The 18,203-nt window shown below is 42.4% G+C and overlaps 2 protein-coding genes across 2 annotated transcripts; both read left to right on the plus strand.

Moving 5' to 3' along the window:
* Positions 1–4,547: 4,547 nt before the first annotated feature.
* On the plus strand, positions 4,548–8,053 carry LOC115340696 (fatty acid-binding protein, adipocyte). Its single transcript, XM_030012628.2, has 4 exons — positions 4,548–4,719; positions 5,989–6,161; positions 6,393–6,494; positions 7,821–8,053. Exons 1-4 carry the CDS (start codon positions 4,647–4,649, stop codon positions 7,869–7,871), a joined length of 399 nt encoding a protein of 132 aa, XP_029868488.1. The 5' UTR covers positions 4,548–4,646; the 3' UTR covers positions 7,872–8,053.
* Positions 8,054–13,971: 5,918 nt separating this feature from the next.
* LOC115340695 (myelin P2 protein) lies at positions 13,972–18,092 on the plus strand. The gene is made up of 4 exons (XM_030012627.2): positions 13,972–14,162; positions 15,674–15,846; positions 16,106–16,207; positions 17,838–18,092. Exons 1-4 carry the CDS (start codon positions 14,090–14,092, stop codon positions 17,886–17,888), a joined length of 399 nt encoding a protein of 132 aa, XP_029868487.1. The 5' UTR covers positions 13,972–14,089; the 3' UTR covers positions 17,889–18,092.
* The last annotated feature ends 111 nt before the right edge of the window (positions 18,093–18,203 follow it).

Here is an 18,203-nt window from a genome sequence, read left to right on the forward strand (position 1 = left end):
GGTGCTGGTAGCCACTCAAGGAAACAACAGATTTGTGGTTGCTGCTGCCAAAATTTGACCCCTTCAGCAAAATGACCATTTGCAACAGTACCCTCAATCCTGAGCGAGGCTTGAAGCCACAGGCATGAGTAGGGGAGTGTCAGTTTGCTGCTGGGGACTGTTCTGCTGAGCATAGGAAAAAGGACCTGCTCATGTCTCCTGCTCACCTCCTTCCCCAGAAGAGAGAAAAAAAACCCACTGAAAACCAATTGGCCTCTTGAACTTTCAAACCAGCTGAAACCAGTATTTTGTAAAGTCAGTGCCTTACGTCATGAGTACTGAAGCTTTAGTTATACCTTTTCCTGGCTAAGCAGAAGTTTAAGGCAATTCACCTGTCTCAAACACTAATCAGAAATGAAAGCAGCAAGCTGGTGGGCAGAGATAGGCATCCTTTTACCTGTTCCTGCTCTCCAGTATTAGCTCACCCTTCTTAAAGTTACCCTGGGGCCTTAGAACAGATTCCCACTCCGGTATCCAGCCAGACAAGTATTAAGAAAACTTTTTGCTCAGTCTAAGTTGCAGCAGTATCAATGAGTGTGACATCGTCCCTCCTTCCTGGCATGAGAGCTGCTATAGCCCATCTTCTCAATAGATATTACTGTGCCTGAACAGGAAGATTGCAGCAAAGCCACGGTTCCTTCCCTGCTTAAGGGAAAATCCCTATTTTTAATAGCTTTTCCAAGAATATGTATTTTTTCTTACTATGGACATTGCCATCTGTGCCACTAATAACCCCACATAGAGGCCACATTCCTTTTAAGAAAGTTTTCAGCAGAAGTCATTGTCAACAGGCTAATAGTCTGCTATGGCATTAGGTGTGGAATTGAGCACAAATGTCTTTTTAACTTTTCATCCCAGTTTCTGATTCAAAGAGTAGTAGAACTATGGAGACAACTGTGTAAGCCAAATACAGTGCTGCTCTTTGGTAGTCACCAGTTCAATAACTACAGCAGTCGAAGGAATTGTACACTGTTGCCCTTCTGGGACAAAGAGGAACTGGAGAAAGAAGCCTTTATTTAAGCAGAGTGTTGCTAATAGTCGTAACTGTGATTTGGTAATTCATGTTCTCACATTTGAGGGTAAGCTGTATTTTTACTTTGACAAAAGTACCAGGAAAGCTTTGGCACAGTCCGCCGTTAAAAGCTGTCCTCAGTAACAGATCTCAACTACAGGAATAAGCATCTTCTTTCTCACATACTCTAGTGGAAGCAGCATTATTCCTCCTGCATGCCCAAAAGAGCCAAAGGGAGGTTACTATTGTCATCATTTTTGTAAAAAGCTATTTATCCCAAGTAGATCTCCACAGCTGGTCTGACTCCCAGAGCACAAGTTAACCCACCATCACCACCTTCCCATCCACCAATCTCCTCTGCACAGCTGCTGCTTTGCTATTCCACTTCTGCACCTCCTGCATCAGGAACCATCCTTAAAGGTCACAGCACCCCAAAAACACATTGCAGATGTGTATCATTGTTGTTTACAGACTTCAGCTACATTAGTTCATATCAGGATTAAGAGACAGGGTTTCCCTCTGTGACTAATTTACTTTGCCAGCGTTTCCTCACTGTGCTGGACCCTCACCAGCTTCGCATCCTTGGTTTACCTCTTACCTATGGTTTCTTTAAAATTCCGTCTTATTTTGAAGGAGGTTTCTACACTTGCTGACAAGACAGTTCTGCAAGTGACACAAATCCCAGGTTTGCCCAAGCTTCCAGGCTCAGAAGCCTGACTGATTTCTTCATAACCATTAAGCACCTCGGTCTTTATCAGCAGGGCTGTATGACTTAAGGCTTTTGCCCCAGAGAGCAGGCAGGATTTGTATTAGATGACATCAATGCCACAGGCTTATCTCTTGTCCCTGGAACTCCCTCCTGAAGGAAAGGAGACCATCCATAGGATACTTCCCAAGTAAGATCCATGAGCCTGCTCCCAGATAGCTGCTTGCTTTGAAGTAAACAAGCCAGTCAACCCACAAGCTGGCTTTCTTCTTGCATTTTTGAGTCATCATGTTTGCAAGGCATCTACAAATGGCTCAGATTCACTTTAAATAGGTGCAAGTCACTGTCTGCCTAGGGAGGGTGTGCTTGTCTGCTCCAAACTGATTTGCATGGAACAGGTGTTTCACCTCTCTCCCACAAAGCTCTTCCAGCAGCACAAGCATTGCAGGCAGCTGTTAACACCAAAGGAGGGCCAATCCCCTCTCTCAGGCTATAGTTTTGAATATAAATGTCCTGTTTCCCCTCCAAAGAAATGAATGCTAATTGTAGTAAGCCACACACAGAACAGTTCCCAAAAGGCAAGAAAAGTTAAGTGTAGGGACTGAGTTCAGCCAGATCACGTCCTTTCTATCCAGGGCACTACAGCAATCCTCACCTGATACTTTCAAGTACTCAGCATGTAATTACTGGATTTGAGTTTTCAGGTTCCTACAAACTGCTTGTATACGGTGCAGTGTTTCTCAAGCCAATAATCTTAAGTAAAAAACCCCAAGATTATGACACAAACTTGAGGGCTCCTCAGAGGTTCCTTTTAAAGAGGACCTGAGCATGTGTTACTCGGAGAAAACCAATCAGGAAAGGCATCAGCGACTTCAATAATTAGAATATTATATTATTTATTTTGGGATTAGCCCAAAGTCAGTAAATATGCAAAAACTCAAAAAAGAATAGACCAAGCCTAAGACTAGCTATTCGGGGGGGGGGGGGGGTGTGTGTATAAATTCCCACGGTCTGAAGTCTTAAAGGCACAAGAGGGTAACTAATTATACATATACAAACATATTCAGCCCTCACAGCAGTGCAGGCTGGGGACAGACTGGCTAGGGAGAAGCTCTGCAGAAAAGGCCGTCAGGGTCCTGGTGGGCAGTGAGCTGAGTCCTGGCAGCAGAAAGGCCAAAAACATCCTGGGCTGTATGAACAGGAGCACGGCCAGTAGGTTGGCAGATGTGATTATTCCCCTTTCCTCAGCACTCGTTAGGCTGTATCCAGAGTACTGCATCCAGTTTTGGAGTGAGTTCAGCAGAGGGCCCCCTAGGATGCTCAGAGGGCTGGAGCACTTGCCCTGTGAGGAGAGGTTGTGAGACTGGGGTGGTTTATCCTGGTTAAGAGCTGGCTTTGGGAGTGCTTACAGCAGCCCCCAACACCTATGGGAAAGGGACCCAGGAGCTGGAGCCAGGCTTTTCACAGCAGTGCATGGTGGGAGGAGATGAGCTATGGGCAGAAGTTGAAAGAAGAGAGGTTCAGACAGGAGATAAGGAGACCCTTTCCCCACAGTGGACAGGACTGGGCAGGGGTGTGGGTTGCCCAGGGAGGCTGTGCCGGCTCCATCCGTGGAGGTTTCCAAGCCCTGACAGCGCATGGTCTGCCTGAACGGGAGGCTGTGCTGGAGACTTCCTGACCTCCCTTTCCTTCTGAACTTTCCTGTCATCTTACAATCCTATATAAATAATTTTTGTACAACATTGTTACTTACAAAGTCATCAAGTACGAAATAGGTGGATCAACATATTTGATGCCTAACAACCAGCAGAGTATTTCCAGGAAATCCACCTGACGAGAATTGCAGGGGCTGGAGTCTGCACATCCTAGCTGCTTTTTGCTGTTGGAATAGCATGCTACAGCCAAAAGGAAAGTCTAAGAAATTGCTCAACTGCTTTCTGATACAGTTTTTTGTGATCTGAGCTATGACAGGGCTTAGGGGACCAGTCAAGGTGGACCTCATTACGTCAGGCCTGGACACACATTGCCTCAAGCAGATTTCTACCTGAACAGCATGATCAGAATACAAATGAAGTGTCCAGGGACCTTTGGTGGGTCGATACCAGAGCCTAGCTTTATGCCATAACTAGTGATAATGCTAGTCATTGGGACATAGGTCTTCAGAAAGCACAGGAGCAAAAGGGAGAGAAATCATCTGGTTTTTTACTTTGCTTTTCACAGAGCCCTATATCTGCTCTCTGCCACATAAAAGCAGAATACAGACCTATTGGTCAATTGATTCAGGTGGTGCAATGATAAGGAGATCCCAATCAAGGAAGCAAGTTTATTGCCTTACCCTTCTACAGCCACCAGCACTCTCTCTTTCTGCCCCAAATCCACTTCTTCCTGTAATTCTGTGCCTCTCTGGAGAAAATCTCTGACTGCAGGGGTGCAGAAAGCAAACTAAATTATCCCAATGAGTCTTTCAGATCTTACAGTCTAGGACTTTAGCTATGTCCATTTGGTAAGGCCGACTGAAATGGTATGGGAGAGAACATAGCCCTCTGTGAGTTGAGCTTTCCTTTTTCTTCTGAAAGACAATATGATTTAATTATTTGCCTTTAGGGTGAAGTGTTCTTGAATGACAAAAATAATTAAATAAAAACAAGAGAGTGATCTTTGTGCTAGTAAGGGCATATGAATAATAGCACTATGACCTACTGGCAAAGGAGGGGTAGGGGAGGAAGGAAAACACTGGGCACTGGGACTCCCTCTTCATTGGTCATCCTAGAGCATCATGTGGCCAAGGCTCCTTTTTAAAGATAACTCCTGATCTCCTGAAGCTCATACTATCCTCCTGTCCTGCATTTCTGCTTGATCCTGTGGAAGACTTCTGTCTAGCCTGACAAAATGTGTGACCAGTTTGTGGGCACCTGGAAGCTCCTTTCTAGTGAAAACTTTGAGGACTATATGAAAGAGCTGGGTGAGAATTGTTATTTGGAGTTGTTGTATCTGGGACAGGGAAGGAATGCTGATTTTGAACTTTATTCCTTACTTGCTTTTTCTGGTTATGCTATTTACCAAGGGGGCTTTAGTCCAACTATTTTGATCAGATGGTCTTAAACTGGAGAACTTGGCTGTTTGAATTAGTGGTGTCAAATTCCTGTAACGCAGAATAACTTTGATTGGGAGGAATAGTTTCAGGTAACCCAAGTCTATGTGTGCCTACTTAGTAGTGTTATAAATGGAAGTAAAACATGTCACTGCAATACTTTGTGTGAATTAGCTTTTATCCTTGGACATACAAAATGGTGTAATGCTAGAATGCAGCAAGCTTCTCTATGTCTAAAGGCAATACACCTAAACTTCTTTATATTGCTACTGGACTAGGAGACCAATTAATTGTCACGGCTATTATAGTGAATGAAACTCTGTAGCTGCCTCCAGTGAGTATTAACAAAGAAAATTGCATGGATTCATGCAGATACTTGCAAAAGATTTGAGGGATAACACTATTCTCTAAAGGCGTAGACTTCTTGCTTAGAATTAAAATTGGGCTTTAAAAGGATCCCACATTCTTTTAGTGGAGATGAGGTATGGGGTAACTTGGACTGATTGGATCAGTACATGCCAAAAAGCTAGGGGTTTATTTGGAGATTAGGGGTAAAATACTTACTGAGATTTATGCAGCATTCAGACAGCTTTCAGTGAGACTCTTGCACTCTTACTCTTTACCCCAGATTTTACTCAGGACGTGACCATTGCCAGCTATTTCTTAACCATTTCCTTTTATTCACCCTAGCCACTGATAAATATAAAAAGTGCTTTTTTTTTTTTTTTTTTCTTGTTTGTTTGTTTGATTTTGTGGCTTAGAAACTGTCATGTATTTCTGCTTATTTACTTTTAGATACAGTTAACATACAACTTAGTGTACAAACCACTGCAGCTATTTCAAAAAAGTGTATGTGCAAATATCTACTACTAAAATCTTGTCTCAGTCTTCAGAATATTGCTTTTACTATTCTGGCAATGACAGAGGAGAGAATTCCCTTATGTCATCCCACCCGGCTTGGTCTATAACCATACCAAGCTAGTGAGATGTTAAAAAGAACCTCTGCAACATAGAATGAATAAAAAATTCAGAAAGTAATAGGGAAATCAGCACTGAAGTCTTTTTTTCTTTTCCCCAACAAATAAGAGAAAAAACATTGAGTAAAGATAAAAATTACATAGTGCCCTGTCTTATTTACAGGTGTGGGGTTTGCTACCAGGAAAATGGCTGGTGTAGCCAAGCCCAATGTAACTATTAGCATCAATGGTGATGTGATAACCATCAAAACAGAAAGTACCTTCAAAAATACAGAGATCTCTTTCAAGCTGGGTGAAGAGTTTGATGAGACCACAGCAGATGACAGAAAAACAAAGGTGAGTCCAAACCCAGCACTTTCCAAATACATCTCTCAAAAGGGATGTGGGAGCAGGATGACAGAGTCCAAAACAGGATTTTGACATCCAGTGTAGAAATGCTGCCTTCAAAGGTAAGAGTGCTATGGAGGCTTTGTGTGTCAGTGCTGTTTGGACATGGAGACAGTCTTCTCTTCAGCCCAGAGCACCCTGATGAAACAGCCACACTTTGCTTTTTTTTTATTTTGACAGAACGTCATAACCCTAGACAATGGCATACTGAACCAGGTGCAGAAGTGGGATGGAAAAGAGACTATCATAAAGAGAAAAGTGGTGGATGGGAACCTGGTGGTGGTGAGTTCATTTTTGCTACTTACTCACTGAATTCCCTGTACAGAATTCATGTTTGGCAGGTGTATTACATTGGATTCAAACACAGCGAGTGAAGACATCTGAAAGGGCTCTGTGCACTTCGCGAGAAGTCTCTCTGAATGAGTCTGGAGTATATATTAAAACTGAAATGCTGTTAAACTTATGGAATGGTATGGAGGTGCCTGTTCTCCTTTCATAGCAAGACATGGTTAGGAAAGAGTAGGGAGAAAAAAACAACATCCCTGTGAGGGAAATTTTTACATATCAGAATCTTTAAGTCCTGAACAGTATAGAGGAAGCATTAGCAAAGCCCATGTTAAGTGCGTCTGCTCTGTGCTGATGCAAAATACTCCTGTTCGTCTCCAGTAGAGACTCAACAGCCATCTGTGGGAACCGTGCTATGGATCACCCACAACTGTGTGAATAATATGATGTTATAGCAAAAAAAAGAAACCTGTATCCAAGCTCTGTTGGTTGTCAGAGTATCTGGTCAGCGTGTATTGTGCTTGACTTGGTGCCAGTGAGGCCCACCTGCAGTTTGGGGCTTCCCAGCACTGCTCTCCAGTTTTAGGAAAGACACTTTGAAGAATCTGGGAGGGGACTAAAACTGTGTTCATAAAAGGCAGCTGAGATTCCTACATGCTACAAAACAATACACACACATGAAATTCCTGAAGTGTTCTGCCCTGCCCTAGAGAAAAATAGTATGTCCATAACTTTAATATTTAAATTTCTTTGGATAAAGACCAGAGGAGAATAAATAGAAATAGTTTTTAAAAACAACTTCATTAAGAAAAATTGAACAAAACGGATTTGGTCTAACAGAAAAATAGATGAGGACAGAGCCTAACATGCAGAGGCTGACACCAGCAGCTGCAAGTCTGAAAGCTGTGTAGGACTCTGTGTGTGTGTATGTGTGGGTATGTGTCATGCACATGTGTGTGAAGAAGACAAGCCACAGCTGCAAAAGGTGAAAGGAAAAAAGGCTAATGCCCAGCTCCAGAGTCCAACCACCCTCCATAGAAGCCCTAGGACCCTCCTTTAGTGGTTTTTAAGAGGAGATTAGAAATCTCCTGGGGGTGGCTGGAGCAGTCCTTTAATGTTCTTTCAGTCCTGTGCTTGTATTTCAGACTTCTGTTTCTGAAGCTCTCAAACTTGAGTTTCACTGTTTTGGCAATTGGTTTTAGAGGAGCAGAAAAGCAATTTTTTTTCTTACACTGGCTCCCAATGGATAAGTAATTCTCTACCTTCTGACTAACAAACATTTAGTGAGAGTTAAAAGCTGATTAAATTTGCCTTCCTTTCCAGGAATGCACCATGAATAACGTTATCTGCAAAAGAGTTTATGAAAAAGCATGAAGAAGCCATCTTCACACAGGACTAATGCTTAAAGCTGGAGAAAAACAACTTAACCGAAGGAGAAAAACTCCACAAATCTGTTTTAAAGAGAACTGTACTTTTTACAGATACATCCCAAAACAGTTACACACAGCTAGTCTAATTTGTTGTGGCTATTCAATAAAATGTTCAGCTTTCTACAACCTGTGCTTGTGCTGGAGTTTGTCAGAAAGGGGTTTGGGGGGGATGCAACATGGGAAGGGGTGCTGTGCGGGAAAGTATCGTGTAAGAACTAGTACCACACTCGGTAACTGACCCATCTCACTGTGGAAAGAGGATCAGAGATGATCCAGTGAGTGACACTTGTTGTGTGACAGTGATAGACCCGGACACAAAAACATCCTCCGGTGAGCGCTGCGTGTGGGCTACCCACTGCAAGGAGTCTGTGCACAGCAAGGGGAATAACAGGGCTGCTTTTCTTGGCTTTGAGCAAAGGGTGTTGTTCCTGGGACAGGGAGGAGGGCAATTACTGCGGATGCCCAGCACTGGCTTCCAAAGTGAGCAGGGAACCAGGCATCTCCTCCTTGCACAAATGCCGACAATTTTAAACCCGGGGATCATCTGAAGTGGCTTGATCTTGTCCTCTGCCACCTGAAGTGTGAAATTGCATCTGCTGCAGTTCTCAGATTATTTTGCTAATGTCCTTTAACATCTCTTTTTGTCCTAGATTAGACAAAAAGACTTGAATTAAGAATCATAGCTTAAAAAGTACTCTCAGGCTTACTAAAAGCCTGTAAAAGTTTGCTAGTGGTACAAACTTTATTTCCTATATGCATTTTCTGCTAGCTCATTAGGTTAGATCAGTCTTGGAAATGCAAGCCTCTCTAGATGCAAAGCCCTTTGGACACTATGGTTTTCAACACTTATTATTCTTGAACTACCTTCTACTGTCCTTAAGCCTGGCTTCCTATTTCAAAACTTTGCGTGCATGGAAGCCCTGATTTCTACACCTGGGAGGACTCAAACTGAGGACAAAAAAAAAGGAGAAGTCCAGGGAAAACCTGGACAAGAAAAGTCTGAAAATGTGTGCAGTAACCACGGGGAAAGGAGCATATCTCAAGCTTTGCGATTAAGATCTGTGAACCAAATTCCACATATTCCTGACATTCTTGAGGTCAGCTGTCAGAGGCAATGGTGCTGAGTCCCTACTGCCAGCAGCAGAGACCTCATACACTTGAACTTTCCTCTGTATGACTCAGACTGTTCCCAAGTTTCTGCACTATTAATACAACTGGAGAGGGGAAAAGAAAAAGGAGGACTTCTACACTCTGGATGAGCTAAGGAGTCATTTAAGATCAGTTCCAAAAGACTATCAGTAAATTCTGCAGAAAATCTTAAAAAAAACATGAAAAAACAGCTCTCCTCTTTTTACCTTGGTTTCATTGGTTGTGAAATCTCATCAGCCTAAAGAACAGCAATTGCATAGGGGAAGAAAGTATGCTTCAGAGTACCCCATATATACAATATTAAACCTACTTAGCAGTTAACAAGAACCAAAATTATTTGCAAAAGCCAGGATAAAACTACAGTTTAGTGACAGAAAACCTACATGGGAGAGATGATCATAAGAAACAGCAACATTGGCTTAAATAAGCTATATATAGACATTAAAGATCAGCCCATAGTTAAATATATCCCATTGTCCACAGATATGGAAATACTATATTTCAGAGGTCAAATTTCCAATATTCCAATATACATACAGCAGCCTTTATTTTTCAGAAATCTTATATTCTTAATAAAGCCTGCAGTTACAATTGTAACATTCACAGCCTGTTTTTTCAGAGGCAGGTAATCTCCTCTGAAAGCATCACCAATTATTCTAGTACCTGGTGAATGAATTCAGACTTTGTGAATGAATCAATCCACTTAAAACTTCAACTTTTGGAAATTTCAGTAAAGTGACATTCTGTCTATAAACTTTAACAGGGCCAGCACTATAATGAAGTATTAGTGATGCTTTTCTTGGAATATGAACATGTCTGAAATTTATTCTCTGAAGAAGGCCAAAATTTATTCTCTGAAAAAGGCAGAAGCCTTGTGACTTCTTGAATAAATGGAGATAATTCTTCTCTGGCAAAAAAGGTGTGTGCTCTCAGGCCTGGATGGAGGTGACAGCACACATTTCTAAGGGGTCAAAGCAGAGCAGTGTCTTGTCCTTGCCTCCAGAGCAGCACAGGGCCCCCTCTCTTTTCTGTAATGGTGAACTGTTCTCCAAAAATCAGAAACCACCCCATAGCATTCCTCTCTGAAACAGGAGGATGTCACCAAACCCCTACAAACCCCGTGGGCAACACACTTATCGCAGCAGGCACCCCGAACGCTGAGCGGAGGAGATCTTTGCCCGTTGTTAGCATATTCGCTCACTACTCCTTTACAGGTTTCTTGGATGACAAGAGGGAAAGGGGACTCACACCCACAGATTTTTAGCAGCTCAGGAGAAAGATGAAGCAAGGCTTTTTCTGAGCTTTGACGTTTCTGTTATTTTTCTGGTTTTCTTTTAACTCTTTGTTTCCCCTGGAAGGAACTTGGAGTGCTTTTGCGTCCTGGCCAGTCAAGCCCGGGGAGCGCCCAGCTCTGCAGTCTGCCCTGAGCTGCCACCCGTTCCCTCGGCCCCGGCAGTCTTGGTCTGGTCGCGTGGGATGCCCCAGCTAAGGAGACAAAAGGCTGTTTGCACCCTCCAGTGTAGCAATTGGGAAGAGGCAGAGTGCTGGCCTCGTGTTCGGGGTCGATCCCTCGGCTCCGTAGCATCAGTGTTAAAACATCCTTGGTGTCCTCACAGCGAGGCAGTCATTTGGCCTCCGTTCTCTGCTTTTATCTCCGCTTTATTCATCACTCTCCTAGGAATTTAATTTAGACTTTTTTTGGCACTGAATTTGCCCATATCATATTTCCTTTAAAGAAATTGCCATAAACTTACTTTCCATATTTCTTTAAACAGTTTCTTTACATTTTTTCGCTCACTATTTTTACCAATTTTTACCTTTATCTCTAGTGCTGCTTCACAATCTCCAAGTGCATTGATTTCAAATCCTGTTTTACCCCAACCATAAGCAGAAAAGGGGAATCAAAGCTCCCTCTTATCACATGTACTCACAATCCTTGACAATTTTTTTCCTTTAAACTTGAAGAAAAGATTGGTTTCCCCAGATATTATTTCTACTGAGATATAATTCCCTGCTCTTCTTCTTTCTAGACTGTAAGTCCTTTAAATGAAAGTGCTGATTTTTCTTAGTGACAGAGATAGATGCTAGCGATGTCAACATTGTCTGAGACTGCTTAAGACTGGGGTTTTGTCTGTATAAATAATTCTCTGTCACTTTTGTTCTTAAGGTTACTGGTACTGCAGTATAGCTGTCCTATTCTGACTAATTTGCTCTTCTTCAATTTCTTTGGGCCTGATTTTACAACGTCCCAATCATCTTTTATTTCCCAAAGGCACCAGCCTTGTCTTGTTAAAGTGCCTTTATGTGGATAAGACAATTAAATGAAAGAACAAAGAATGCCTGAGGAGCAACGGTAGAATATTTTCGTATTATTCCTTGAGAAATAATGGATAGTTTTATTTAGAAGGAGCTTTCTTATTTCCAGGGAATGGATAAAAGAGCTAGCTATTCTTTAGACGCAATGTGATATAATGCATCTGTGCTTTAGAAGAGCTTTGTGTGGCCAACACCTTCAAAGACTGACATTTATTTACATGTTACAGATACAGCATCTGCTTCCTACTGTGGGGGAGAAAGAGTTTTTCTTTACTTTGTTTTCATTTTAAGTCACTCTAGACTTTCCTTCCTTACACTGCACTATTAGACCTGAGCAGTAATGGGAAGTTCTGATCAATTTACCCTTGTTGATGTTATGACTGATGGGATAAAAACATTTTTTATATACAACCAAAATTTGTGACTTAAGACCTTATTATTTCCCCACAACCCCAGTATAATCCAAAGACTACAATATTTTCATTGCTCAGGCTGTATTGTTCTACTGTTTAAGCATGTTGCCCTTCTTGCATATGACAGCTTTCAAGATGAGACCCAAACCTCACCCTCCTTGGCCCAGCATCAGCTCCATCTCACTCTTTCTATCCTAAACAGAAGAAATTTGGTCCCACCACCTATGATCCCGGTGTCCCTCCACCCTTACAATGGAGATCTGAAAAGCCCCTGTAAGTGGTCATAACCCAGAAAATGTAATCATGCAAAAAAGACAAACAGGTAACTATTATTCATACAAGTAAAAAAGATGCCATCTAATCCTTCAAAGTAGCAAGTAATTGTTTTCCCCAGGAAGATAGTTTAGGAAGGGGAAGGACAGAATTACAGTTGATGTGGTCTTACACTAAATAGTTTCAGATAGTTTGAAGTGTCTTGAATTACAATGCTTTAAATTCCTGCTGGTCAAATATACATATGGTTTATGGATTTGTTCTTTGTGTCTGGTTTTCACTAACCACAAGACAATAGTACTAAATGTACATCTTTTAAAAAGTTTTTGAATTTTCAAACTCAAACTTTTCAAATTTTCAAACTCAGCTTTGCAGAAGACGCCCTGGGGGTCCTGGTGGACACCAAGTTGAACGTGAGCCAGCAATGTGCTCTTGTGGCAAAGATGGTGAGTGATGTCCTGGGCTGCATTAGGAGGAGTGTTGCAGGTTGAGGGAGATAATCCTTCCCCTCTGCTCAGCACTGGCGAGGCCACACCTGGAATGATGGGTCCATTTCTGGGCTCTCCAGCACAAGGCAGACATGGACCCAGGGAGGTTGTGGAGTCTTTTCACGGGAGAAGGGAAACTTGAGGAAATCTGATAATAGTAGGACATGTTTGAATGCAACGCCTTATATGACTGCGCTGCTTAAATCTGCTCTTAACTCTATGGCAGACAAACTACCCAGGTGCAGAAAGGCAAAAAGCGAGCACTATATGCCCTCCTCCCAACCCAGTAAAACTGCTTACCTCTCACCAAGTGACTTTGACCCAAGAATAAGCCTTTTAATGACTCAGCCTGGATGGTTCATGCCATCCACCTGCCAAGCACAAGAGCTGATCTCCACTGATGCACTGATCTTCTGAACATGCCCTGTTGTGGAAGAAGAGAGGCAGGAAAGTTTGGCTGCTTTTTCTTTTTGTGGTGCTGCCTTGGGTATGTACAGGGAGGAACCCACAGCTTGGAATCATTGCTCTGATGCAAAGGGAGCAAACAGAACAGTATGATTCAGTTCTGCCTTTAAATGATAAAACATACAGACCCTTTCCAGGATCGATCATGAAAGTAAAAAAAAACAACAACAAAACACTATATACAGCAGCTTCATGATAGCTCCTCCCCCAAATCCACGTGGCTTTGATTTACCTGACTAGCACACAGGTGACAATAGTGGTAATGCTCTCTACAGCTTCCTGAGGAGGGGAAGTGGCGAGGGAGGTGCTGATCTCTTCTTCCTGGTATCCAGCGATAGGACGCGTGGGAATGGGTTAAAGCTGCATCAGGGGAGGTTTAGACCTGACATTAGGCAGCATTTCTTTACCGAGAGGGTGGTCAAACACTGGAACAGGCTTCCTAGAGAGGTGGTTGATGCCCCATGCCTGTCAGTGTTTAAGAGGCATTTGGACAATGCCCTTAAAGCCATGCTTTAACTTTTGGTCAGCCCTGAATTGGTCAGGCAGTTGGACTAGATGATTGTTGTACGTCCCTTCCAACTGAAATATTCTATTCTAGTCTACTCTAACCTAGTCTAGTCTATAGGGTGATAGCCGGAGAATGGCACTGGGAGGACAGTCAGAGCTGAGTTTCATATGGACCTAGTGGTCTCGTGCCTGGTGGCTCCGTGTTGCTGAGACGCCACCGCAGTGTCCCCTGACTGCTCTGCGGATGCAGTGGTAAGCTGACGTCTCCGTCCCCACGCACCCCTCAGTGTCTTGATCTATTCAGTGGAGGAAGCCGAGGCAGGCATCACCCGGAGCCTTGGTACTGATACGGCTGCCTTGGACAAGGTGCACATTGTCTTGCCCTGGCACTGCCTCTCCTATTGGCCCGTCCTGACCGCTACAGGGATGGGGCATCTTTAAAAGGAGGCCAGCGAGGTCTGAGTCGGGCACACAATCTCTCTGACTCCCACCGAGAGCTGCTGTGGCCACTGCCTCTCTCTGCAGGACCACTGCCTCGCAAAGCCTGTGCAATGTGTAACCGATTTGTGGGAACCTGGAAACTCGTCTCCAGTGAAAATTTTGATGACTATATGAAAGAACTGGGTGAGAAATGTTTTGGGGTTTTTTTTAAGTTTCCTTTGGGAATGTCTGTTCTTCATCTTATGCTTTGTTCATGGATATTGCCTTCTACCTGTCCACAAAAGCACTTTAATTACTTTTCTAGCATAATTTAATTTCTTTCCTTTAGCATCTAAAATGGAAAAACAGAAAGGTAGGTGCTGAATTACTGTAATAAATTTACTTCTGTCTAGCTGAACTGACCTGATCTAATTTGTTTTTCTGCAATGAGAAGAATCTACGGAGATGCAGCATTTTTTTTATGTTTCTCTTGACTGCACCATTAAACTCATGACTTGTGATAATTTACAATATATAATGGATCTGATGTCTCATGACACTTTGGTTTCAGAGGTCTAAATCCTATGAATGAATCTATCTGTTACTGAAGAATGCCAGGAATGTAATAAATTAGGCATTGTTTTTCATTTTAATGCTGGCTTCATTCCTGTATAGCAAGTGCACAGACAGTCAGCTACAGCATTGCTTTTGCTATATAAATGATTTACTGAGACACTAATTCCCTTTATTTGAAATGTTAAACTGAATAACAAAAGAATTGCAGTTAATTAATTAACCAGAGTAAATGTGGGATGAAAGTCCAGCTACAGATATTTTTCTGAAGATCTGAAGTGTTCAGTATAGAATAATTACTGCAAATAGTGTTATACTATACAGATAACTTTATACCCTTTTATATGGATCTTTTCATCTGAGCATAGCGTAGCATTAACAAAGGCAATAGCTACAGCTATCCCCTTTCTGCTTTTACAAAACAGCAATACATCATCAGTGGCCTTCATTCTAACTTGCCCCAGACCTCACAACTTGTATACAATGAACTGGACTGAAAGGCACCAGGCAATATAAAAGGCTTTTGACATGGGATTTTCCCTGAAGCTCTCTGCAGCTCTTTGCTCTTATGCTTCAACATTTTTTATATTTCATACTTGTACTTTTCATTGACGTTTAGATGCAAGGATCCTTAAGGGACGTTAGTAGCAACGTAGGAATTGCCCAATCTCCACTATGTTTTAATGAACAAGCACCAGCACATTGGCAGTTCAGTATCCAGTTTCTTCCATGCAGCTGGTTAACAAAAGTGCAGATTCTCAGATTTGTCAAGAGTTTTTTTAAAAAAAGGATTTTTGCAAGCTTTTATGGAAACAGACAATTCCTCTGAATTTTTCTACCCATTCTATCACTACACAAATTCATGCAGATTTGTAACCATCTTTGTTTCTTCTTAGCTAAATGTACACAAGTGTATACTCATGTATGTCTTTATTTCTTGCTGAAGGTGCACTCTATCAACTGGGGCTGCCTCAGCCTCTGAACGCAGTACTTCCTCATTTGAAGAATTAGTGTCGCATCTGAATCAAGCATTAGAGTATTCAAGAAGGAACTGCTCCTTATTCTTCCACTGAAGGTTTATGAAAGGATACTGAGTTTCTTGCTTGCTAGAATGTAATTATAGTTTTGTGTCTGATTTCTAGGAGTGGGCTTGGCTACGCGGAAACTAGGTGGCCTGGCAAAGCCTGATGTGATCATCAGTATGAAAGGGGACATAGTAACCATCAGAACTGAAAGCACCTTCAAAAATACAACGATCTCTTTCAAACTGGGCCAACAGTTTGATGAAACAACAGCAGATGACCGGAAAGTCAAGGTAAGGGGTCTGATGATCTCTGAGTAGTCTTGACGTCCTAGAACAGCACCAGGAGGAGTTTTTCCTAGCCCCCTAGCACACTATGAGTTTTCCAAACTATTCAAAGAAAGCATTGAAGAAGAAATAGTATGGTGCTGAAACCAATGTTACAAAGTGTGTCATTAGCCAAGAGTGCGGATCTTGCTGAACGTAAAGTGAATTGCTGCTCTAAACTGCAAAGCTCAGACTGCAGTTTGAAACTCTTTCTTGGCCTTTGCAGAGTGTTGTAACCTTGGAGAAAGGAGCATTGGTGCAAGTGCAGAAGTGGAATGGCAAAGAGAGCACGATAAAGAGAAGACTGGTTGATGGGAAAATGGTGGTGGTAAGTTCACACTCCTTGTATGCTGATAAAGGTCAGAAGGATGCAGCTTTCAGTTTGCTTCTGTCTAAATAGACTGTCAATTTTGGCTTTCTCTCTGGCTTACGAGATAAATTAAGAGGGACAAAAATGGAACCAAGCTTAGGAAAGAAGCTGGAAGGAAATAAATATCGTTCAATACAGCAAATTGTCTTTAAAGTGACTGTGTCAGCAGAGCTACCATTAATTGGCAGAATATTTAGTGCTCCCAAGATTATTATATATTCTTAAAAGAAATGAGGTTTTCAAATAGCAGAAACCTGTGAAATGCAAATAAAAGTTTGCAAGTTGGGTACTGCTGTCCCTGGAATGGCTCTTTCCTTTTTCCTATCTTTGGAATAAATCCTGTCCACCTTAGAAAACTGATTTTACACCTTTTCACACATCTATTTCCACTAAAAACCATCAATTCACACACTTCTGTTTGCTTTTTCCACATGAGCATGCCAAGCGCACTAAGCAGGTGCTTGAGGTTTATTGTGTGAAAGCCAGCAGCACCTCTGTGCCCACGCCTGCCTGCGTGGTGACCTGCAGCGGGGACTGGCAGGTCCTGATGGCTCCTCCAAAATGCCCGCTGCGGTGAGGGAACCACATCTTTCCCAGGGGCAGGGGAATGCTGGCTTTCCCTCACCCCCCATTCAACCTGCCTTTCTCTAGCAGCCATGTGAAAGCCATGGGTTGGCCAAGCCCGGGTGATAACACACTTTAGGGACCCCAGCTGTAAGGATCATTACTAAAATTAAGATTTCACTTTTGAGTGAAAGAAAGTTTTTGTTCAGTAAAGTTTGTAAAGAGTGGAGCCAAACTAGTTTTGGTGCCTTGTTTGAAATCAGCAGCATTACGCCTTTACGTGCTAGCTTGTTCTGACTGCATTTTGTTTTAAGCTCTCGTACATTTGGAAGGGTGATTTGCATCTCCTCATGGCTGCATTTCTGTGTAAACTTTTTCTAAGTATTAAACCATCTTCAAAAAGCAGAGAGGTAGGGTGCCTTTTCCATTGGCATCCTGCTGTCTGCCCCTTGCCTCAGACAGGTTTGTGGAGGAGGCATCATCTTTTGCAGACCCATGAGGTCTTTTTTAATGTCCCGTCGCCTGTCACACACGTCCTGTGGCTGTGAGTCACCAGGAGCCGCTGAAGGCCACTGGGGCAAGAGGGTCAGGAGGAATATTTTGTGACTCATAAGTGCAAAGTTTTTTAGGCCACAAGCCTGACCTCTGAACTACCCGGGCTACTTCTGCTTCCACAAAAAAAAACTTTGTAAAATGGGATGTGTCCATGGGCCATGGTATAATAAACTAGGTGAGGCTGATGTTTCTGTCAAGCCAGCAACAATACCAAGGAAGGTAAATTTGTTTCTGGAAGCTGAGCCTAATTTTGCAATCTGTTTGTCATTATATGCCACTTAATTAAGTCTGAAGATGTTAAAATAGAAACCACTCCATTTGCAATATAAAAATAGCTTTGCTGTTTGCTCTAAAAGTGATGTAAAGATGTAAAACATGACGTCTGGATTTTCACTGACTTCAGAGGTTACTGCAGCAGACACGCCTGCTCTCAGCAAAAGGTTTATATTAATTTTCCTTTGTGCCTTAGGAATGTGCCATGAAAGGAGTTGTCTGCACTAGAGTCTATGAAAGAGCATGAAGAAATTCCCTCTCTGCACTGGACTGGGACTGGCTCTTAAAACTTGGTTTAGTTCGGTGACCAAAGCCTCATGCACTGTGCTTCTTTATATTCTTATTTCCTTTTATTGGGAAAATGACTACACTATAATTTCATATTTCACAGCCATAGTGTAACTAATCCAAAGTATTGTGGTGATCCAATAAAAGCTTCTCAACACATAAACTAGAGTGTTTGTCTCCGCATGAATATTTAAGGTTTTTTCTGAGTAAAATGGTGAAACACAACTGATCTGCCTCTGAGAGAGGGTTAACACTGCTTCCTTGACATGTGTAA

This window comes from Aquila chrysaetos, chromosome 4, assembly GCF_900496995.4.
Source record: "Aquila chrysaetos chrysaetos chromosome 4, bAquChr1.4, whole genome shotgun sequence".
Classification (NCBI taxonomy): Eukaryota; Metazoa; Chordata; class Aves; order Accipitriformes; family Accipitridae; genus Aquila; species Aquila chrysaetos.